At 38.7% G+C, this 20,285-nt stretch overlaps 1 protein-coding gene across 2 annotated transcripts in view; it reads right to left on the reverse strand.

The window, feature by feature from the left end:
* Positions 1 to 1,328: 1,328 nt before the first annotated feature.
* GNPTAB (N-acetylglucosamine-1-phosphate transferase subunits alpha and beta) overlaps positions 1,329 to 20,285 on the reverse strand; it is a 73,735-nt gene continuing 54,778 nt past the window's right edge. The window contains exons 12-21 of one of the 2 annotated variants that reach the window (XM_032416236.1): positions 19,779 to 19,982; positions 18,030 to 19,135; positions 15,706 to 15,905; positions 15,252 to 15,471; positions 14,499 to 14,612; positions 13,240 to 13,325; positions 12,885 to 12,983; positions 8,196 to 8,363; positions 4,985 to 5,075; positions 1,329 to 2,753 (exon numbers count right to left, since the gene is read on the reverse strand). In XM_032416236.1, the coding sequence (XP_032272127.1) occupies positions 2,676 to 2,753; positions 4,985 to 5,075; positions 8,196 to 8,363; positions 12,885 to 12,983; positions 13,240 to 13,325; positions 14,499 to 14,612; positions 15,252 to 15,471; positions 15,706 to 15,905; positions 18,030 to 19,135; positions 19,779 to 19,982 (2,366 nt within the window). In that variant the 3' untranslated portion in view covers positions 1,329 to 2,675. The remainder of the gene's footprint in view (positions 2,754 to 4,984; positions 5,076 to 8,195; positions 8,364 to 12,884; positions 12,984 to 13,239; positions 13,326 to 14,498; positions 14,613 to 15,251; positions 15,472 to 15,705; positions 15,906 to 18,029; positions 19,136 to 19,778; positions 19,983 to 20,285) is intronic. The other variant, XM_032416237.1, reaches the window with a different exon arrangement.

Below are 20,285 nucleotides of genomic sequence, written 5' to 3' on the forward strand. Positions count from 1 at the left end.
CTCTGGAGGAATTTTTGTGGGATTGGTGCTGTTTCTTCCTTAAGTAATTTGACCTCAGTTATAATTACACTTTCCTTTTAAATCCTTGAGCTGTTATTCATTAGACTTTGTATACTTTTTTGTATATGTAGAAATAATTTTAAAAATACTTCAAAGAAGTAAAGTAGGCAAAAAACCACTTTAAAAAAAAAATGAGAATATGTGTAACTTTCTTAGCTAAGGGCAATGTAATCATTTCATCCTAATGACTACACTAAAAACCTCACCCCTGGTCTGGATAGCAATCCTTTACATACAAACTTTTATCACTACCATCATCACCACTGACATTACCAGGCAGGAGTAATTTCCCAGGCACTGTGCTAGATGTATTACATACGTCCTTTCCTTTAATCATCACCATAAGCCTATTAGGTAGACACCAGTTATTGCCTCCCACGTTTTAGGAGAAAGCCAAATTGTAGCAAACAATGTGCAGGATCTTGGACTCAAACCCCAGAAGTCTGACTTCAGAGAGTATGCTCTTCGCCTGCTTGTGCCTGTATGTCATGGAGAGGCAGCACGGCCTGGTGGGGATGGGAAGAGAGACATCATCAGGGCTCCAACCTACCTCTGCCTCTAACTGGTTGTGAGACCTTGGGCAAATCACGTAATCTTCCTGGCCCTGGTGTCCTTGATAAAATGCAGGGTGTAGTCCAGGGAGTTATTTTGAAACTCTGCCTGTCAGGCCTGGGATTTAGAGGCATCACCTGGGGTCAAGCAGGACAAGGAGCTTTTCTTCTTCTGTGTTACATACTGGCCTTTGATAGGATTTCATTTGAACTAATGGTTCTGAGGCTTTAAAATTTTTGAAACCATCTGACTACTCATCAACTTCTGAGATTCTTCTGTTCCAGTGATTCTACAGAGTCACTACAGAATCATTTAGAGGAATGATTCTATGAATATTCTATGATTCTATTTTCTATCCTATTGCCTATTAAGCTCTAAATTAGATATGGACTATATTCATCTAACCATAGGAATGTCCAGCACACCCAAATGTTAATTTCTCTATAACTTTTCTATAATAAATTCTTCACATTTAGAATGATACCCAGAAACCTCAACTTTTACCATATGATAAATCCCATTTAGAACTTATTTTCCCCCTATAACATGACATTCGCCAGTATGTTACAGTACTACTCTCTCCTTACATTACTTTCCATTTATGTTCAGTTGTGTTCAGCACAGACGCTGCTACACTGTACAAACCCTCAAGTGATTGTGGAATCTGGATAACAATAAACTCATTCCTCAAAGATTTAAAAATCAAAGCATCAGACAAACTCTAAGTTTTTATGAGACTTCACATTTTGAAATACATAACACTTATAGCACACAGTATTTACATTACAAGTTCTTTTTACAAAATACGTATTGAAAGAATACTGTTGAGATCATGATCTTAAAATACCTGTTAGAGTTCAAAAAGGACTTATGGAATATAATCTCCAGAAATCCACCATATAATGATATAAATAAAACATAGCTGAACATCAGGGCTTACTCATACATAAAAATACGAATTCTCTATCCCAGTGGTCAGCAAACAATGGCCTGTGGGCCAAATCCAGGTGGTGGCCTGTTTTTGTACAGCTGCAAGCTAAACATGGTTTTTGACAGTTTTAAAGGTTAAAAAAAAAAATAAACACTAAAACTAAACAATAAGGAATATGCAACAGAGACACATGTGGCCTGCAAATATTTACTATGTGGCTTTTTACAGAAAGTTTGCTGACCCCTGCATTACATGAAACCAGTTGAAAGAGCTAGCTACTAGAATATACTGAGTATTAAAAAAGACACCACTGTAATGTGCCAGTACCATCAGAACTACTCATTTCTAAAATGAGGCACTTCTGTTTGAATATGTACATTTCCAAAACATAATTACATCTGGAAGGTAGCTCTGCTACTTAACTCTAGCCCTTTGTAATTAGGCCTCTGCATGAAATCACATTCTTAGGGGCTAAAGTAAACAAGCACAAAGTACTTCAGATGTCAGTCACTGATCTCATCAGTAGTTTGACCACTTATGGTCTTAAATGTTAATAAAATCCATAATTTAGGTATTGCCAATAGGAGGTGATATTGTTGCATTATTTAAATAACATCTATAAAAACGTGTTTAGATATCCCAACTCATTATTTTCAGAAGTAAGGATAACTAGATAACTTAGTAGCTACTTATTTTAAAAATGGGAAATGGAAAAAACAAAAACAAAAATGTAAAACCGCAGCAGAAGGCTTTGGAATGCAAAGACTGGGGTCTCTTAGCAATGGCTCCCAAGCTGGCCTAGGCTTCTCATGTGAAAGTTGGCAATGGTTGCTATGGGAACTTGGTAGCTCTCTCTTGTCAGATTTTTCATTAAAAGAATGATGGGTCCATGAGCAAATGCTTTAAAAGTAAAACCAGGTCAGAGCTACTCAACACACAAGTTTTCTGTGTCTTGGTTAAACAATTCCTGGTCAGTAGGCTATATTCATACCACAAAACAAGTATTGTACTGGATGCTTTTCCTTCTTCAGGCCAGGCTGGCTAAGCATCACATCATGAAGACATCTCTATGATGCTGAGTTTCAAAATGCTCAGTGAATGCTGAGGTAGATGATTTTCAAATGAAGATCTTCTATACCCTGATTCGATCGGGACTAGCTTCTTTCTGTATCCTCCTCCTGGGAAATATCTTCCGCTTAAGTGCAATTAACTAGATAATGAAAGACAGAAAATAAATTTTAATTCTCCATGTTAACAAACTTAAACTTTGAGTCCAATGACCTTAATCATTTCCATAGTCTTCTACATTAAAAAAAAAAAAAAAAAAAAGCAAAAAAACAGAACAAACAAGTCTCCATCATTCCTCCCCAGAATAAAACCTACTTTTGTTATAGGGTCAATATGCCTAGATATGTGCCCACAAAATATTAAACCCACAAGGATTAAAATGATTTTGACCTATGCTTCACTTTTTTAAAGACCTATAACTACAGATTTTTACACAGTGATTACCAAGCATATTTATTTTCAAGATACCTATTTGTCAAGTCTTTCTTTTGAAGGAAACTGGCTCTATTTAGCTATTAAAACACTGCCCTCAATTTGAAAATGACTACATATGTAAGACAGAACTTTAAAAACAAAAACCCGTATTTTTTTTTTTTTTTTTTTTAAATGTATTTATTTATTCATGAGAGTCAGAGAGAGAGAGGGAGAGAGGCAGAGGCAGAGGGAGAAGCAGGCTCCCCGCCTAGCAGGGAGCCCGATGCGGGACTCGATCCCAGGACCCTAGGATCATGACCTGAGCCGAAGGCAGATGCTTAACCATCTGAGCCACCCAGGCGCCCCAAACAAAAACCCGTATTAACATCCTATCACCACTTCTACCCTATCTTTAAACATAGCAATAATCATTTGAAAATACAGGTAATACCTAATTTATGAAATGGGTTGTCATGCAAAAAGTTACTTTATAATTACTAGCTTAGAACTTGGACAAACACTTCTTTCTCAAAGAAACGGTTTATCCATGAAACATCTGAAATAGGAAACCTGCCTGCCATTATAATAAAGCATCAGTGAGAAAAACAAATATGTTCTTTATGGTTTCAGTTTGGGATCATACTGTCTACTCCATCTCAGGGTGGAAGCAGGGCTTTGCCCAAGTACAGGCCACCGTGGTTTCAGTGATGAGCTGGGACTCTGGGGCAGAGGAAGAGGCAGTGTTGGCTGGTTTGTTGCAAGCATGGTAGAGGTTAAGGAATTTGATTCAAGTAGGTAAAGAGCAACGGGACAGAGAGAAGAGAGGATTTATTCTTCCCTTCTTTTCTCCTTCCTTGCCTCTCTGGTTCCCTGTTCTCTACTGGTATAAATGACACAGATAAAAGACTGGCCCTCCTGTTCCTTCCCACTGCCACCTGCTGCTCCCTTCAGCCAGAGTGCCTTTTCTCCCCGTTGCAGGCCAGCACACTGCTGACTCCTAGTTCCTCAGTGGACCTCTGTTCTAGAGCAGGGGCAGTTTTACCAGCCAGGAATAATGGCAATAAGAAGAAGACTGATATTCCCTGGGAAGTGGATGAAGATTAAATTGCAGTCCTGCCTGCCTGCCCAATCTCCCATTTTCTTATTTCCTTCCATTATGGCAGGAAGCCCAGGCACTGTTTATTCTAAAGTTCTCAATACTTCAGCCTCTTCCTCCTTCTCAGTTTAAGTAAACTCAGTGCAAGTTTCCCATAACTGACAGCTAAAAAGGCTCCACTCAACAGTCACCTCAAATGGAGGCTGAGGTGAGGTTTGCTTGCCCCACTAAGTCAGGTCAGCCCAGACACCGTTCCCTTTCTCTTCAGACCATTTCATGCCTACACCAAATAAGGATTCTCTGATTCTTTTCTTTTTACCTCACAAACCTCCCTTCTACTTCTGGGACTTTATCTGAAGGAGGTTGTGTTTATGTGCCTGCATGGAGAGAAATTCCAGCAACTCAAAGGAAATGTAATTGGGAGAAATGTGAGCACAATGGGCACTGTCCACAGAAGAGTAGGAGGTCTGAAGATAAAGCCACTGCAGTCACTTTTAGAAATGTTACAAGAAAAGAAAAATTGAAAACCCATACAAAATCAGTATCAGATGAGGATTCTAGGTGGGTTTTTGGTTGGAAATACTTCCAAAGAGATTTTCAGTTTTAGCTTGACATCTACAAGTTAACCTACTGAGTTCCAGGTAAAAAGAATACTGGTAGTGCATCTAGAAGATTAATGAATAAAAGACTATTATGTTTGCTGCCTGAACATTATGAAATATGTTTGACATATCGACACCTGAGTTAGAAGTCAAAAGAAGAAATTAAAATTTTCTTGTGAATTTATATCACTTTCTAAAGAATCAGATACTCTTATACTAAAAAATAATGTTTGATCCCCACATAAAATATTTAAGACTTACCTGTTCAGCAAAAAATGAGAATATAGTAAACATAATCAATGTTGCCAGTACACAGTGAGTCCAAAACTTCAATTTGTCTCGATATGCTCTCCTGTTCAGAGAAAGAAGAAAGCAAATATGTAAATTCTGTGCATAGTTCTACTATATTAGAATTATTTATATACTAGTTTAGCAAAAAGTCGTGAAACACAAAAACACTGTCTGGAGGCAATTTGAAAATGTTCATACAATGTACATTTCCAACATGAGATCAGATTTTTCATTATGTCATAGTAAATATTATATTTGAATTGTAAAAGTTACCCAGGCAGAGAGGACTTCAAAAGAAAATTACTTTTAGCATTTAAACAAAAGTACACTTTCATTCATATCCATTTCTTCACAGTCACTTAATCAACACTTCCTGTGGATACAGACAATGAACAAGAAGTTCTTGCTCTAGGGGTGCCTGGGTGGCTCAGTCATTAAGCGTCTGCCTTCGGCTCAGGTCGTGATCCCAGGGTCCTGGGATCAAGCCCCGTATCGGGCTCCCTGCTCAGCCGGAAGCCTGCTTCTCCCCCTGCCGCTCCCCCTGCTTGTGTTCCCTCTCTCACTGTGTCTCTCTCTGTCAAATAAATAAATAAAAATCTTTAAAAAAAAGTTCTTGCTCTAAAGTGTGTATAAGCCTGGGAAGTTAATGACATGCAGATGACTAGCCATCACACAAGATGGACCAAAAAATGTACTATCAAAAGCAAAGTCTTGTGGAAAAACAGAGAAATGAGGAAAGCACGTCAGATTTGGTAACATTTCATTTAAGCCTTGAAGCGGGATGGGGGACCTTAAATGAAAGCATTTAGCTGAGTAAGGCAGTGAGCATCAGCAAAGAGTCAGAGGAGCAAGCTGAGTCCTGCAGAACTGAAGTCTGGCCTAGGAGCATCAGGGAGAGAGCTAAAGCCATGGCAAGGCAGGTGGGCATGAACTGCAGGTATTCTGGAAAAATATGCAATAGGGTTTGGACATAATACTCTAGTGGGAAAGTATATGAAATGGCAGGTGTGGGTGTGTGTGTGACAAATGGGGTAAAAATGGTGGCCATCTGAAGGATGCATGTCAGGTGACCAGGCAGGCAGTCGTGTTAGTCTGGGTATGAAAACATAATGAAGGCCAATGAGAATGAAAGAAAACAAGCAACAGAAGAGATAACCTAAGAGTAGAATCAACTGGACTTGAAGATAGGATATTGGGGTTAGAGGCAGTAGAGCAGTTTCCTCATCTGTAATGTGAAAATAATTTATTATGAAGACTAAATATATGCTTAACATAAGGCTTGGAAGATATTCTAATAACTGTCAATTCAGGCCTCTGTGCTGAATTCCAGATTCTCATTTACAGCTTGTCCTGTAGTGGATGTCTCTACTTCAAGTCCCATATTGATAATGGTACCTCTATTTTCCTCCTGAATTTCCTATGTCTCTTAATAGGATCACAACCAGCATAGTTAGTTCTAATGTCTATGGTGTCATTCAGAATCGATGTGTAATTTAAAGAGCTAAGAAGCCACAGGCTGTAATACAGCTAAGCTGTCCCAGCAACCAGAGAAACTTTTAATAGTTGGAGGTTCCCTCAGCCCTTCATCCACTGAGCACCTACTATGTGCTAGAAAGGCACTGTGGACTCAGAGAAGAGTAAGACACCATCTCTGCCCCTGAAGAGGGCTTACAGTCTTATCAGGAGAGACCAGCACACCAGACAGACTGCTGTGCAGTGTAGAAAGTGTTATACCCAAGGAAGGGAAACAGGAAGAAAGCCTATTAGGAAACCAGAGAAAGGTGACAGGGGACTCAAGCACAGTGTCATGAAAGGAAAGAGAAAAAGTAAAATTTCTGGAAGATAGGGTGGTGGTGGTGGCCCAGCAGTGAGAGAGGGCACAGAAGCTGAGCAGGATGAAGAAAATGAAGCCCCCCCCCCACCCCAGTCAGGGAGTTACACCTGATTTATCTTATTTGTATAACACAGAAATCAAAGTCCTCTCAAACTACTCTTAAGCCCACTCCTTTCTTATTCAGTCGGGCCCTTGAAGATAAATTTAGTCACAAACTGGAATTGGGGAGTTAACACTTGAAACCACCCAAAGATCTTTTTCCTCTGAGCTAAAGGAAAGTGAAAATGATGAGAAACCATTTCTAGAAGATAACACCCACAATTTAGTAATAACTCCTTCTGAAAATAAAAATACATAGCTATTAGCAATATAAATGTTAATTGGCTCATTTACCCAACTCCAAGACACCAAAGAGTTCTAGTTGCCAAGGTTGTTAATTTCCTCTCTACAGTCTCTCCCAGTTCTGTCTACTGCTTTCTCTTTATTCCCTGATCTGTGTCCTTGGCTCACACCGTTTCAGAGCTACTGAAATGCTTAGTACTTGTCTCCCTTGCCTCCAGTTACCAGACATCACTGTCTCACCAGTCCAATTCCATACTGTTAGTTATCTTTCCAAATCATGAAGTCTGATCACTACAAACATCTAAAAAAAAATTTCTCTTGGGGAACCCCATTCTCTAAAGAAAAAAGTCTAATTCAGATACAGCCCTTCACAATCTCTCCTTTCTCCACACACTCTCTTTTACACCCCTGTGCCTTGTACATGCCATTTCTTCTACCAGGAATGCTCTTTCCTACCTGGAAAAGCCCTTTTCATAATTCAAAACCAAGTCCAAATGTTGCCTTCCCCTAATAGAATTAGCTGCTCCCTCATTCATACTCCAGTAGCAGTAAACCCTGCCAGAGCACTTGATATCATAACTGTTTGCCTGCAGCCTGTTTCTCTGAAGAGACTTGAGTGCCTCAGAGCCGGGTACCATACTCCTTTCATCTGTATATTCCCAGCACCTGGCATGGGGTAAATAGTAGTAAAATAAGACATGAAGGAAACACTATAAAGCAGCTTTGGATTACAGTGGAACATAGGGAAGGCTGGAAATCAGGCTGGATTTACCACTTGAGCAAATCATGCAGCTTCTGTTACCATGTTCTCCGGCCATATATATAACAGGTACTCAAGAAACAAGGTAGCTATTCTGATGGCAGTGAATGAGACTCAATGGATGTGCTTGGCCAATAAGCGCAATAAAAACTTCTAAGTGTATTTTTACAAAGTAATTATTAAATAACACATTAAAGGAATTTCATCACTTTTAAACACACACACACGTGAACATGAGACCTTACCACTCCTGCAGCTCATGCATGTGAAGGAAACGGTTTCGATATTCTCTTGGCAGCTCAAACTGGGATGGTATGGGGAACATGGATTCATAGAAGTCCCTGAGAACAGCTTTCACTGTCTGGGCATCTTTATGATTGTGGTCTATGTTGTCATTCAGGCAAACAAACTTCCTAGAAAAATAGAGATCCAGGGTTATTGGTTATCATGAAAATGATCTTGACCCAATAAACAAGAAATGTAGATTCCAAATATATTTTAAATGGGCTCATGTTCCAAGTTGTTATATTTGCTGATATGATTCTCTGGGGAAAGAATGTTCTGTAAAATTTTTCTTTGGATTTTTCTCACCTGTAAAGCAAAGAGAACTAGGGAAGATAATCTTAAAAGTGCCTTCTAGCTGTTGGAATAAACTAATGATTTCTGTTTAGCATGTCCCCAGTTAAGAGTTTAATAAATGCAGTTCACTGACTAGAGTATTTTGCTGGCAGCCAGGGGAGAAATTGATAAACACCTAAAACCAAGTTCTATTATATTACTAAGAATAGTGATGTAGATAAGTGAGATAAAGATGGTGCCTTACAGCTATAAATTCTATGAGTTTGATGACTTTTCTTTAATATGTCTCCAACCAAGGTGCTAGAGTTCTGGCAAAAAGCAGATGACAGTCATGCTTCCCTACTGTTTCAAGTTCCCTTCAAGGCAAAGTCACTGAACTGAGGGCCCATTAAAACAGTAGGCAGGGCTAACACCACTTTTGAAGTACATGGCTAAAATTTATTTTTTTTATTTTTTTATTTTTTTAAAGATTTTATTTATTCATGATAGAGAGAGAGAGAAACAGAGGGAGAAGCAGGCTCCCAAGGAGCAGGGAGCCCGATGCGGGACTTGATCCCAGGACCCTGGGATCATGACCTGAGCCGAAGGCAGACGCTTAACCATCTGAGCCACCCAGGCGCCCCATGGCTAAAATTTAAAACAGACAGACAAAAACTCAACAAACTTAAATCTAATAAAGCCCTCAGATCCAACTACCAATTTATAGGAAATAGACATGGGAACATGTTAAACAACTGAGACACAATCAAAGTAGTCCAAAGTATAGGGAATATACAGAATATATAATTTAATTTCTTCATACACATAACAAAATTATATGGTTAAAGGGAGGTTGAGGGAAAACCTATAGATAGACGTAACTGCAGTGAATTTACTTGATACCACTTCAAACCAATCAACTTAAAAAACATAAATGTTTAGAAAAGACAACTGGGGAAACGTGTACATTGACCAGATGGTTTATCATGTTAAGGAATAAATAATGATATGGTGGTTATTTTAAAAGAGTTGTTATAATTTAGAGAAATATATTTTAAAAATCTGGAGATAAAAATGATACAATGTCCAAGGTTTACATAAAAATAAACAGGAAGTGGTAGTAAAGGAGTGGATGTGTTTAGATGAAAGAACAACCATTTTAAATCACTTCTTATTGAAGATGAGTGATGGGTGAAAATTCATTATCCTCTCTACTCTCTAAACTTGGGGACTGCTTTAAATTAAAGGATACTAAAGAGATATAGCAACCAAATAGAATGCATGAGCCTTGACTGTATCCTGCATTTAAAAAAAAAAAAAAAAGCTACAAAGGGCATTTGGAGGCAACTAGGGAAATTTGAATATAGATTATCTGTTAGATGGTATTAATCAATGTTAAGGTTCTCAGGTATGTGTTAACTGTCTTCAGTATAAAGGAGGATGATTTTGTTTTAGAAGATATGTACTAGAATAATTAGGGGTAAAATGTATGGATGTCTGGAACTAATTTTCAAATGGTTCGGCAAACAACAACAACAAAATAATGAAAACAAAACCCGTGTGTGTGTGTGTGTGTGTGTGTGTAAGTAAATCAAGCAAATATGATCAAACACTGACATTTTAAAATCTGGGGTTTTATGGGATTTATTGTACTATTTTTTTCAATTTTTCTGTATCTTCAAAATTTTTCATAACGTTGGGAAAAATTAGAGAAGAAAGTAGATGCATGAGACAAAGGGTGTGTGTGGACAATAGCTAAATTAGACCCTGCTGGGTGCCTAGCAGGGTTTCACCCCGTTTCTTCCAGAGAGAATTCGCATTTTGCTCAGTATTTCTCTCCCCAAGAGCTGACTCAATGGGAGGCAAGCCCACTCCACCCCAGAGACAGCTTCTGACTGTGTATGTGAATCCTCTTCACAGTAACTGATGTAAGAATGGGGGGACAGGAGCACCTGGGTGGCTCAGTTGGTTAAGTGTCCGACTCTTGATTTCTGGTCAGGTCATGATCTCAGGGTCATGGGATGGAGCCCCTCGTGGGGTTGGGGGTCCGTGCTCAGTGGGGAGTATACTTGTCCCTCTGCACCCCCCACCCCTCCTACGAGCTCTCTTCTGTCTCAAATAAATAAAATCTTAAAAAAAAAAAAAAAAAGAAAAAGAAAGAATCGGGGGACAGCACACCGTACATACAAAGGGGCAATCCCTTTGTCTCAGAGCATAGCTCCATCTGCAGGGACATCTAGAACTATCTCCAGCCTGAAGAAGAAGCCAACAAAAGCAGGAGGGCAGCAGAGAGGAATAGGCCTGAGGGAAAAGCAAAGTCTGGATTCTGCCTAGTCCAGACTCCTTGTTAATGGGGGCAGACCTGTCCTTAAAGCTTTAGTCACAACATTGGTTTTCCACTCCTGACTTAAAATGAGCACCCATAAAAGTAAAACAAGAGTTAAAAATTAAGATCTGTTTGAGGTCACAGGAGATATCTGGGCCTGGCAGATACTAAGCCTGGCTTACCATGTGTCCTTTTAGTAAGTCCCTGTCCATTTAAGTACCATGAAGGTCTATGAATTCTCTCACCCCACAACTTTCAAACTGGCACAAAGACATAAAGGTATAAGGCACAACTGAAAACTATAAATTCTCACATGCTATTCCTACATATAACAAAATGACTGGGAGGGCACATCAACAAAATGGGGAAGCAAAAAGCAAGTCCTGAAATTGGTTTTAAAGTTATTTTAAAAAATTAGGGCAGGGCATTCCAGTCATAGGGAACAGCAGGTATACAAAGACCTACAACCTGAGTGATTATTAATCATAATGCCTGGGACGCCTGGGTGGCTCAGTTGGTTAAGCGTCTGCCTTCAGCTCAGGTCATGATCCCAGGGTCCTGGGATCGAGTCCCACATCGGGCTCCCTGCTTGGCAGGAAGCCTGCTTCTCCCTCTGCCTGCCACTCCCTCTTCTTGTGCGCTCTCTCTGACAAATAAATAAAATCTTAAAAAAAAAAAGGTTAATCATAATGGCTTACTGTTTACTTGGCTTGTGGGAAATAGTTGTTATTTTATAGGAAATAAAGTATTTTACTGAATACACTAAATAAGCATTAAAGATGTTTCCATTTATCTTAAATTTCCAATTTCTGCCCCCCCCCCACCGCCACAACAGGAATGATATTTTTAGAAAAAAATACCATGGCTCTACCTGTCTAGAAATTTTACATCTCTGCTCATTTATAATTAAAATCATAATTTAAATGAGGTGAAACTGAAGACTTACAAAAGCATTTAAAGACTCAGATGAGGGGTGCCTGAGTGGCTCAGTCGGTTAAGCATCTGTCTTTGGTTCAGGTCCCTATCCCAGAGTCCCAGGATCGAGCTCCGCATGGGGCTCCCTACTCAGCAGGGAGTCTGCTTCTACCTCTGCCCCTCACCCTGCTCGTGCTCTCTGTCTTGCTTTCTCTCTCTCTCAAATAAATAAAATTTTTAAAAATCTTTAAAAGACTCAGATGAAAAACATTCAATTTTTACATGCCAAGGTCTTTTTTTCCAGGAAACTGATGAAATATCATTTTCCCACTAAAGTTCAAAACTCAAAAATGCAGATTTTGACTAATTTTATCAAACTATCCAAGGCAACTGTTAGGGGACTAGGCTGGAAGTTTTCAAGACTTACATAAACCTGAACATTTATTCAGTCCCAAGGCTGGGATCACTTTTCACATTTGTGAGAGCATTTTTTTTTCCTGAGAAGCTAATCTGAACTTTGAATTGCAAAGTCTAACCACCAAAACAACTTTTCTGGAAGCATCTTCTTAGAAATGCTATGAGAATCCCAGCTATCTGGCCCCACTCCCTGTGATGGAGTCCACCACTTGGCCTCACTGAACAGCTCATGTCACCAGATTCTTAGAAGTCTGTGCTAGTCCCTGTGCATAGGGGAACCCTATCTAAACTCACAACTCCTATCTCTAGCTCAAACACTACCTCACCACTAGGCATTCCACCTGCTCCAAACAAAATAAGCCACTTCCTTCTTTTGAGTCTCACTGCCTTTTTTCATGTTTATTTGCATGATTAAAGATCATTTTTTGGGGTGCCTGGGTGGCTCAGTCAGTTAAGTGTCAGCCTTCAGCTCAGGTCATGATCCCGGGACCCTGGGATCGAGCCCTACATCGGGCTCCCTACTCAGCGGGGAGTCTGCTTCTCCCTCTGCCTCTCCCCCTCCCCCACTGGCTGGTGCGCTCGCGCGCTCTCTCAAATAAATAAAATCTTAAAAAAAAAAAATCATTTTTTAAAGTTATGGGAATTCTATTTTCTGTTCATTTTTGCTGTGAACCTAAAAGTACTCAAAAAAGTAGTTTATTGGTTAAGAAAAAAGTACCTGGGGTTTTTTCTTATATCATCCAACTGGCCAACCACATGAGAAACGTTGGTACGAATCATTTTAAAAGCAATTTCTTCTTCTCCCATGATTTCAAACCTAATTATCAAAACATATTTAAGGAGTGTAAATATTTATGTGGAAATAAAAACAGAATTTCAATAAGAAAAGTATTTTATAAAACTTTAACAGTCAATATCCTGAGAATGACTTACTCTTTTGGTATTACTAAAGAAAACAATCTCACATAAATTTTAAAAGAAGGCTTAAGAGATAAACTATTGTAAAATTATGAAAATGCCAGACTCCTACAATTATTCTTAAACTAAACAGAGAAAATGTATGTACTACTTACCTATATTTGTTTTTGTCCTTATATGCTTTGTGGATTTTATCAGTTACTGGTTTACAGTTGGTTACTAGACTCTTAGTGACTGGTGGCTATGAGAAAATACAAACATTGCATCAGGCCAAGACCAGGGTAGGAAAGGTGAAGCACTGACCTCTGTGCAAAATTTAAGGGGGGACCAAAGAATCCGTGATCAAGACAAATACTTTAATGCAGTATTTGAAAAAATCAAATTGGCATGGTATGGCCTGCAGGCTAATTGCCTGTTTTTGTAAATAAATTTTTATTTTAATCACACATTACACTGTCAAAATAGTCTCAAAAGTTACTGGTAGAATTTTTTTCAGAAAGAAAATAAATTTCTAACACAAATTGTAATGAACTAGTCTATGTCATACTCATAAGCTAACTTGTCATTCTTAATCTAATTAGGAAATACTTTATTGTAGGTATAATCATAGTTAATTACAGTAATGAAGCCAACACCTTGCTAAGAGTTCACTCGAGTCATGTTAACTAATGTTGTTAGTATAACTAGTACTCATGCTCCAAGTAGTTTATTTGTATGAGCCTCAAAACTAACTTACTACCATTAGCAAGAAGCCTTTACTTAATTCTTAACAAAGGATATTTGCTGATTCTAAATCTCATGCCAGACATCTGGCAAATACTAAAATATTTTGCTAATGAAGGAAAATGTATGCATTTCAAAAGAAAACTAAAATCTCAATAATCTTTCATCATGCCTATAACGGCAAGAAGAATAACTGTTTTCTATGTGTAAATCACCTTCCTTAGGAAAGAACACACTGCAGTTCTACGTAAATGCAGGGGCTTGGTAACTGTAAAGTCTTACTAGGAACCAAAGTTTATAAGAAAGATACAAAAGGAGAAGAGAAAAGACAGTGAAGGACAGATACGGAAGTACAGATGGGGGGAAAGAGAAGTCTGGAGTAAGAGGGTACATAGGCCGTGCCACCAGCAGAACTCTCTGAAGTATTCTCATTGGCTGTCCTCTGCTATCCTCAGTGAACAGATGTCTGGTTATAGAATATTAGCAACTAATCTCAATATTAGCTTAACATTCACTAGACAGGAGAAAAGAAAAGATAAAAATGATTCTGGATTATCTGGACTTCTGCTGTCTACCAAAGATATAAATATAGAACCTGCTTCTACTGTTTGAAATGCTGTACAAAACCGGTATAAATAATACCTGATAAGGATATACTTCCTTTTTACACAAAGGAACTCATGCCACTTACCAGATTGGGATCATAGTATGCTTCCTGAGTTGGTGGAACACTGTTCAGCCGAGTGATATTAGCAGGGAGCATTTTTGAGCAATTTATTAGCATGTGTTCCAAACCTGTTAAATCCTAACAAAGCAAAATAAAAGGATAAACCTTATATGTGTAAGTAGTAACTGTGGTTTTAAAAATAAAAATTATGTAAAAGTCTCCAAAATTTCTTTAAATGCTATCTTCAAAGGGAGTTTGACTATATGATTCTTAAAATAAAAACACCCCAAAAAGAACCGAATGAGATAATACAAACACAAATATTTCATCTTCATCTCGAAGTAGAACATATTGGACTATGAGGCACTATTACACAAGATGGTCAGGGGGATCCCCAGATGGGAGGTCCTGCAGTTAGATTTATCTTGGCACTCTCCATTAATTAGTCTACTCCTGGGACTACAGGATGCTGTGACCAAGGTTGTGCAACAACCCAGGCCTGGCTGAGACACAGCTCCAGTGGGCCACCTGAAGCTCCTGAATGAACCTGTCATGAGAATCTTATATGCAGGGATGGTCTGGCTCTTCTCCAGATAATACAATAGCAATGCCTACTTAAATGTAATCTCATAAAATATGAACCTCAAATGTGGTTTTAATTCTGGCACTAAAAATGGACTAGTTGTGAATACCTCCATTAAATATTAAGAATTACTTTTACTTGCATTACAATGAAATATGTGAAAGAGAAGGTTTAGGAGAAAAAAAATACAACACCTGCAAACTTAAAGGCAGGTCATGAATTCTGGTAGCCAGTGTTCGGATTTCTCTGTCAGACAAGACACCAGATTGGTCTGTATCAACTTCATCAAAAACTTGAGATATATTCAGTGGCTGAACGGCACTCATGAGATAATAAAAATACGAAAAGGCAAACTGCATATCCTCAGAATGGCGCACTTTGTGAAATGACGTCTTGTCAAATTCTTCAGGGAACCTGTCCAAACATATAGTGAGCTCCGGATATTTAAAATACAGACATTAATCTACATTCAAATGTATTCCAACATTTGTGGAGTTAGAATCTTTTTCTTTCCCACTTACTTAGCTGATACCTTCAACATACCAGTTGCCAAGTGTTAGAGCCTTACATCAAGCACAGCAAAGATGGCCATTTTAAGCAGACAGCTCCGAGCACGTGCAAGCAACTCAAACAATAAGCAAGACTTACATATCTTGAAGTTCTTGCATAACGATTCGGTCAATCATGTGAGGCATGTGTGCAGGGACTTTCCGAGATGTGAATCCAAACTTGCTGTTTAGAATTTTATTTACGTATCGCAGGGAATCTGCAAATGTATCTTTCAGTTGCCTTCCGGTGTGTTTGCTATCAGTGTAGTATGCCAGTTGTGTCTTAAGTGACTCTTCTTCCTGTAACACGGCATTATGTTTAGTGCACAAGTGTACTTGGTTAACAAGAAATAAGTACTAGTTTATATAACTAGCCACTAACTGTGGCAAATGAAATGAGCACTAACGGGTCACTTTAAGAATCCTAAGAGCAGGACTAAACTGGACTTCAGTGAAAGGATCACCAACACAGGCTTGTGAACAACAGTTGTGTAATGGAGGTCTATTTATAGGGTATTCTTCAAACACTAGTCACCGAGCATGAAATTTCATAGCCAATTCAATGCAATATTTAGAAAATTAAAAAGTTTGATAGAGGGGCGCCTGGGTGGTTCAACTGGTTGAACAGCAGACTCTTGATCTTGATCTCAGGGTTGTTAAGTTCAGGCCCCGCATCGGAGCTTACTTTAAAAATAAAAATAAATTAATTAATTTGATAGCACTTTCAATTTCAAGTTATTTCTACTGGTGACATCAAAGCAGTAAGCACTTGAGTTCTGAACAAGGACCAAAAAATAGTGTTAATATTATAAAATGTAAAGAACCCTGTCAAAACCAGTAAGAGGCAAAACTGAGTGAATGGGCAAAGAATATTAGCAGAATATATGAACACACTTTACAAAGATGAAATATTTTTGCTTCTCAATCTGGTGAAAAAATATAGATTGATACTATTGTTGATTAGCCTGTGGAGAAACAAGCACTCTTACACACTGTGTAAGTATGAAGTGGTATGGCATTCTAGAAGGACACAGTTAAATTTAACTTTAACCTAGCAATTCTACCTACAGAAGTAAAAACTTCTCAAGAGTAAGCTATATGTACAGGAATATTTATTGCAACACTATTTGTAATTGCAAAACAAACAAGCTCTTAAAAAACACAGTAACACTAGCATGGGTTTGCTTACATACTACCAGATCAAGAGGCAACCACAGAGCAATATGTATAGTGCAGTTTACCTGTTGCAAAACACATATTTATATAGTTTGTATGTTTGCATAACTATATAAAAATACTGGAAAAATACCCACCAAACTATATTCATAGTGATTATTTCAAGTAGGAAGATGAAGGAAGGAAGGAGGGAGATCTTTTCCTTTTTTATTGTATATTTTCTGGATTGCTTGCAATTTTTGCCACTAGTCTATAATACTTTTGTAATTTAAAGTAAGTAATGAAAGGGGGAAGAGAGGAAATCATCACAGGCAAGAACTCTGCAATCCCTCACTCAACACTTAGTAAATGACTACTGTATCAGGGATAAGATACTTTCCAAAGACAATGCAATAAGTAAGTTCCCCTCATCAACCTCTTTTTTCCCAGCCTGACACCTACTCATGGCTGCACTCTGTTCATGATCCAGCCTCAACCACAGGGTTTTTCTTGGTCTGTCAACTCCTACAAACCCTTCAAAGGTCAGCTCACAGGATACTTCTTCATGGATGCCTTCCCCAGTACCCCTAGGCAAAGTTAAGAAATTTTCCTTTTGGACTCTGCTCATACCTCAGGAGACACCTATCACGTTGCTACAATTATTTACCCACAAATCTGTCCTCCCAGCTTGCCCTTTGAGTTTCCAAAAGCTATGTTCTAATAGTGCTCCCTGCAGTGAACACAGTGATAGCCCCTGGCACACGTACAGATGACACCACGGCGCCAGGGAGACCGTGGTACAGGAGCGTCACTGAGCACCTGAACCCTGAGGCTTGGCTCACACTGGAAGCTAATTAAGTTATTTGCACCCTGGGGTTTTTTTCATCAGTAAAGTTGGAAAAATAATCAGATCTGACTCACACAGCATATGCAAAAGCATTTTTTGAAATCACAACATGCCAAGTGAAGATAAGATACCACTCCTGTTCTATTACTTACTCAGGGCATGCCCCGGTCTAACTCCCTTACTCATTCACACTAAGGCTGTTTCCTAAACTGTGACATGGGGATCATGATAGTAGATAACCTTATAAGGTATTTTTGTTAGGGGTATTAGGGCAATAAACCATGTAAGAAAAAGCATTTAGTTTAATGACTGACACAGAAAGTCCTGAATAAATGGTACCTATTATTATATAATTATCACTTACTTATAAGGTTATTTATTTTCCCAGAGCATGGGAAAGAATAAAGCTGGATGTAACTTACATCAAGAAGATCTTGGAAATACTTCTTTTTCTCCCATGGCAAAAAGCCCAGGTAACTGTCTGTATAATGCTGCAGTTTTCTTCCAGGTAGTACTTCATTATTATCTATGTAGTTTTTTGCATTTTCCTCCATTCTGTTTTTCTCTTGTTCTTTCCCTGTGATTTTCTTTTCTTTTGTAATCTGCTTTTCCAGTGGAACAATCCAAGATGAGAGTTTTTCTGTTGACATGCTTCCGCCTCTTACTTTTTGGGTCAGAATTTCAGATTTAAATTTTTCTTCGATTTCTAAGTCCGGGGGTGGATTCTGACTCTGGTAGTGACCATTCACTTTCATTGTCACTGCTGGAAAAGTCGACCTCTGTAATCTTTCAGATGTTCCCAAGCTATTCGGCAAGATGCTTTTGTGAACCTGTTTTTCCAGTGGGGCCTCTACACTGTCATTTCTTTCATCTCTTATTACAGCTTGATTTATTTTTACTTCAGTATCTGGTAAGTTACTCAGAAATGATCTCAGCAAGGCTGACTTGGACAGGTTGTATCCTTTCACAGTGATGTCTCCACGTTCTAGTTGCAAATCCAAGTTACTGAGACTCAACTGGGCCTCTTTGGGAAGGAGTGAAATATTTACCAGGGGAATTTTCACCTCCACTTGGAATCTTCCTGTTGTGTTAACAACATGTCTCTTGAATTTTGGAAAGCGTTTTTCTTCAGGAATATCCTCAAACAGTATTTCCGCCTCTGGAAGAAGTGTTGTGGGGCTAACCAAATTTTGGTAAGACTTCTGGGTCGTAGAATTCACTTTGGGTTCCTCTCTTGTGTCAACCTCTACTGTTATCTGGATTTTGAACTCTTCGTCGTTTGTATTTTGAAATGTGAGATTAAAATGTATTGTGGTTGCATTCATTCCACTGTGCATTATGAGGTGGATGGTTTTCCACTTATTGGCAATAGAGGCATGTCGAATTATTGGATTGTCACTATAGGCGCCTTCGATTCCTCTTTTGGCTACTTCTGCAAAGCTGAAATAAGGCAGGCATTCACCTTTTGGAATAACATAGTGAGTCTGGTTTGGGAGAAGAGTTACTTTATACAATTCATGAAAATGATCTAGAGGAAAAAACACAAACATGACTTTAAAAATGAGGCATTTTCCCCTCCTTTTCCTTTAATTCTTAGGGTTTGAGTTTTCACTTTCTAAGAATGACTTTAAATTGACTTAGGAATAAAACATTCTAATATAAGAGCTGCTGGTATGGGGCTCATTTTATTATCTGAAGCAATCACTGTTATCAACGTGGAATGCTGACTCTAACTCACTACAGAGATATGGCAAATTCCACTGATCAACTCTCAACTTTGTGTCCATTTGAAAAAATACAACCATCTGCCAAAATGACCTCCAGGGATAAGTGATCAACAAGATCCAGCATTTAAACCATTCTTAGTGTATTACTGGTCTCTTTTTATTGTTTCTAAATTAAACCTTTGCCATATATTTTCAACGAAAGTATATCTGCCTAGTACAAAGTAAGTCAGACTGGAGCAATAACATGAAAAGATGCAGCTCTAGTGTCTACTGTTTTTTAAAGATCTGTGTCCTCTCTTTTCACTTACAGCTAGTTTAGATGCAAGGATGGGCAAGGGATTCATAGAGAATAATTACTTTAAGTAACAACAATACAAACCTACCTCTACTTATCAAGGACTTTGATCCCCTTATTCTAAATATCTTTTTACGTGTTAAATATACCTTGTCCACAGTCACCAGCATCAAACCCACAGGACAAGACATTGCAAGCTTGGTCACAGAACTTATCAGCAAGCCAGGAATTCGCACACCCTTGATTACAGTAAGAGACACTATTTAGTCCTCCGCCAAACTGCCAGGGCTGTCCAATTCCAATACTGCCGGTACCTCCGCCTCCCGCAGCATAGCGACTCCCACCACTGTTACCTGTAGAGGGAGGAGGAAGACAGAATCTTGCTGTGCTTATCATCTTGGAAAAAGGACAGTTCCTTCTTTTTCAGTAGTGCTATCTAGATTGATGCCAGCATTTTGGTCAGAAAAGGTTCACCCCATTGTTTACCAGAAAATTTCATGTACCTTAAGAAGAAAACAAACTAAAAAGGGAGCATCACTTGACAGAGGACTGGGCATGGGATGACCAGGCCTTGGCACTTACTAGCTGTGCAACCCTGAACTATAAACTTGCCCACAGGGGCATGTAGAGGTGTGTGTGGAGCAGCCTGTCAGAAC

This window comes from Phoca vitulina, unplaced genomic scaffold, assembly GCF_004348235.1.
Source record: "Phoca vitulina isolate PV1807 unplaced genomic scaffold, GSC_HSeal_1.0 scaffold19, whole genome shotgun sequence".
NCBI lineage: Eukaryota > Metazoa > Chordata > Mammalia > Carnivora > Phocidae > Phoca > Phoca vitulina.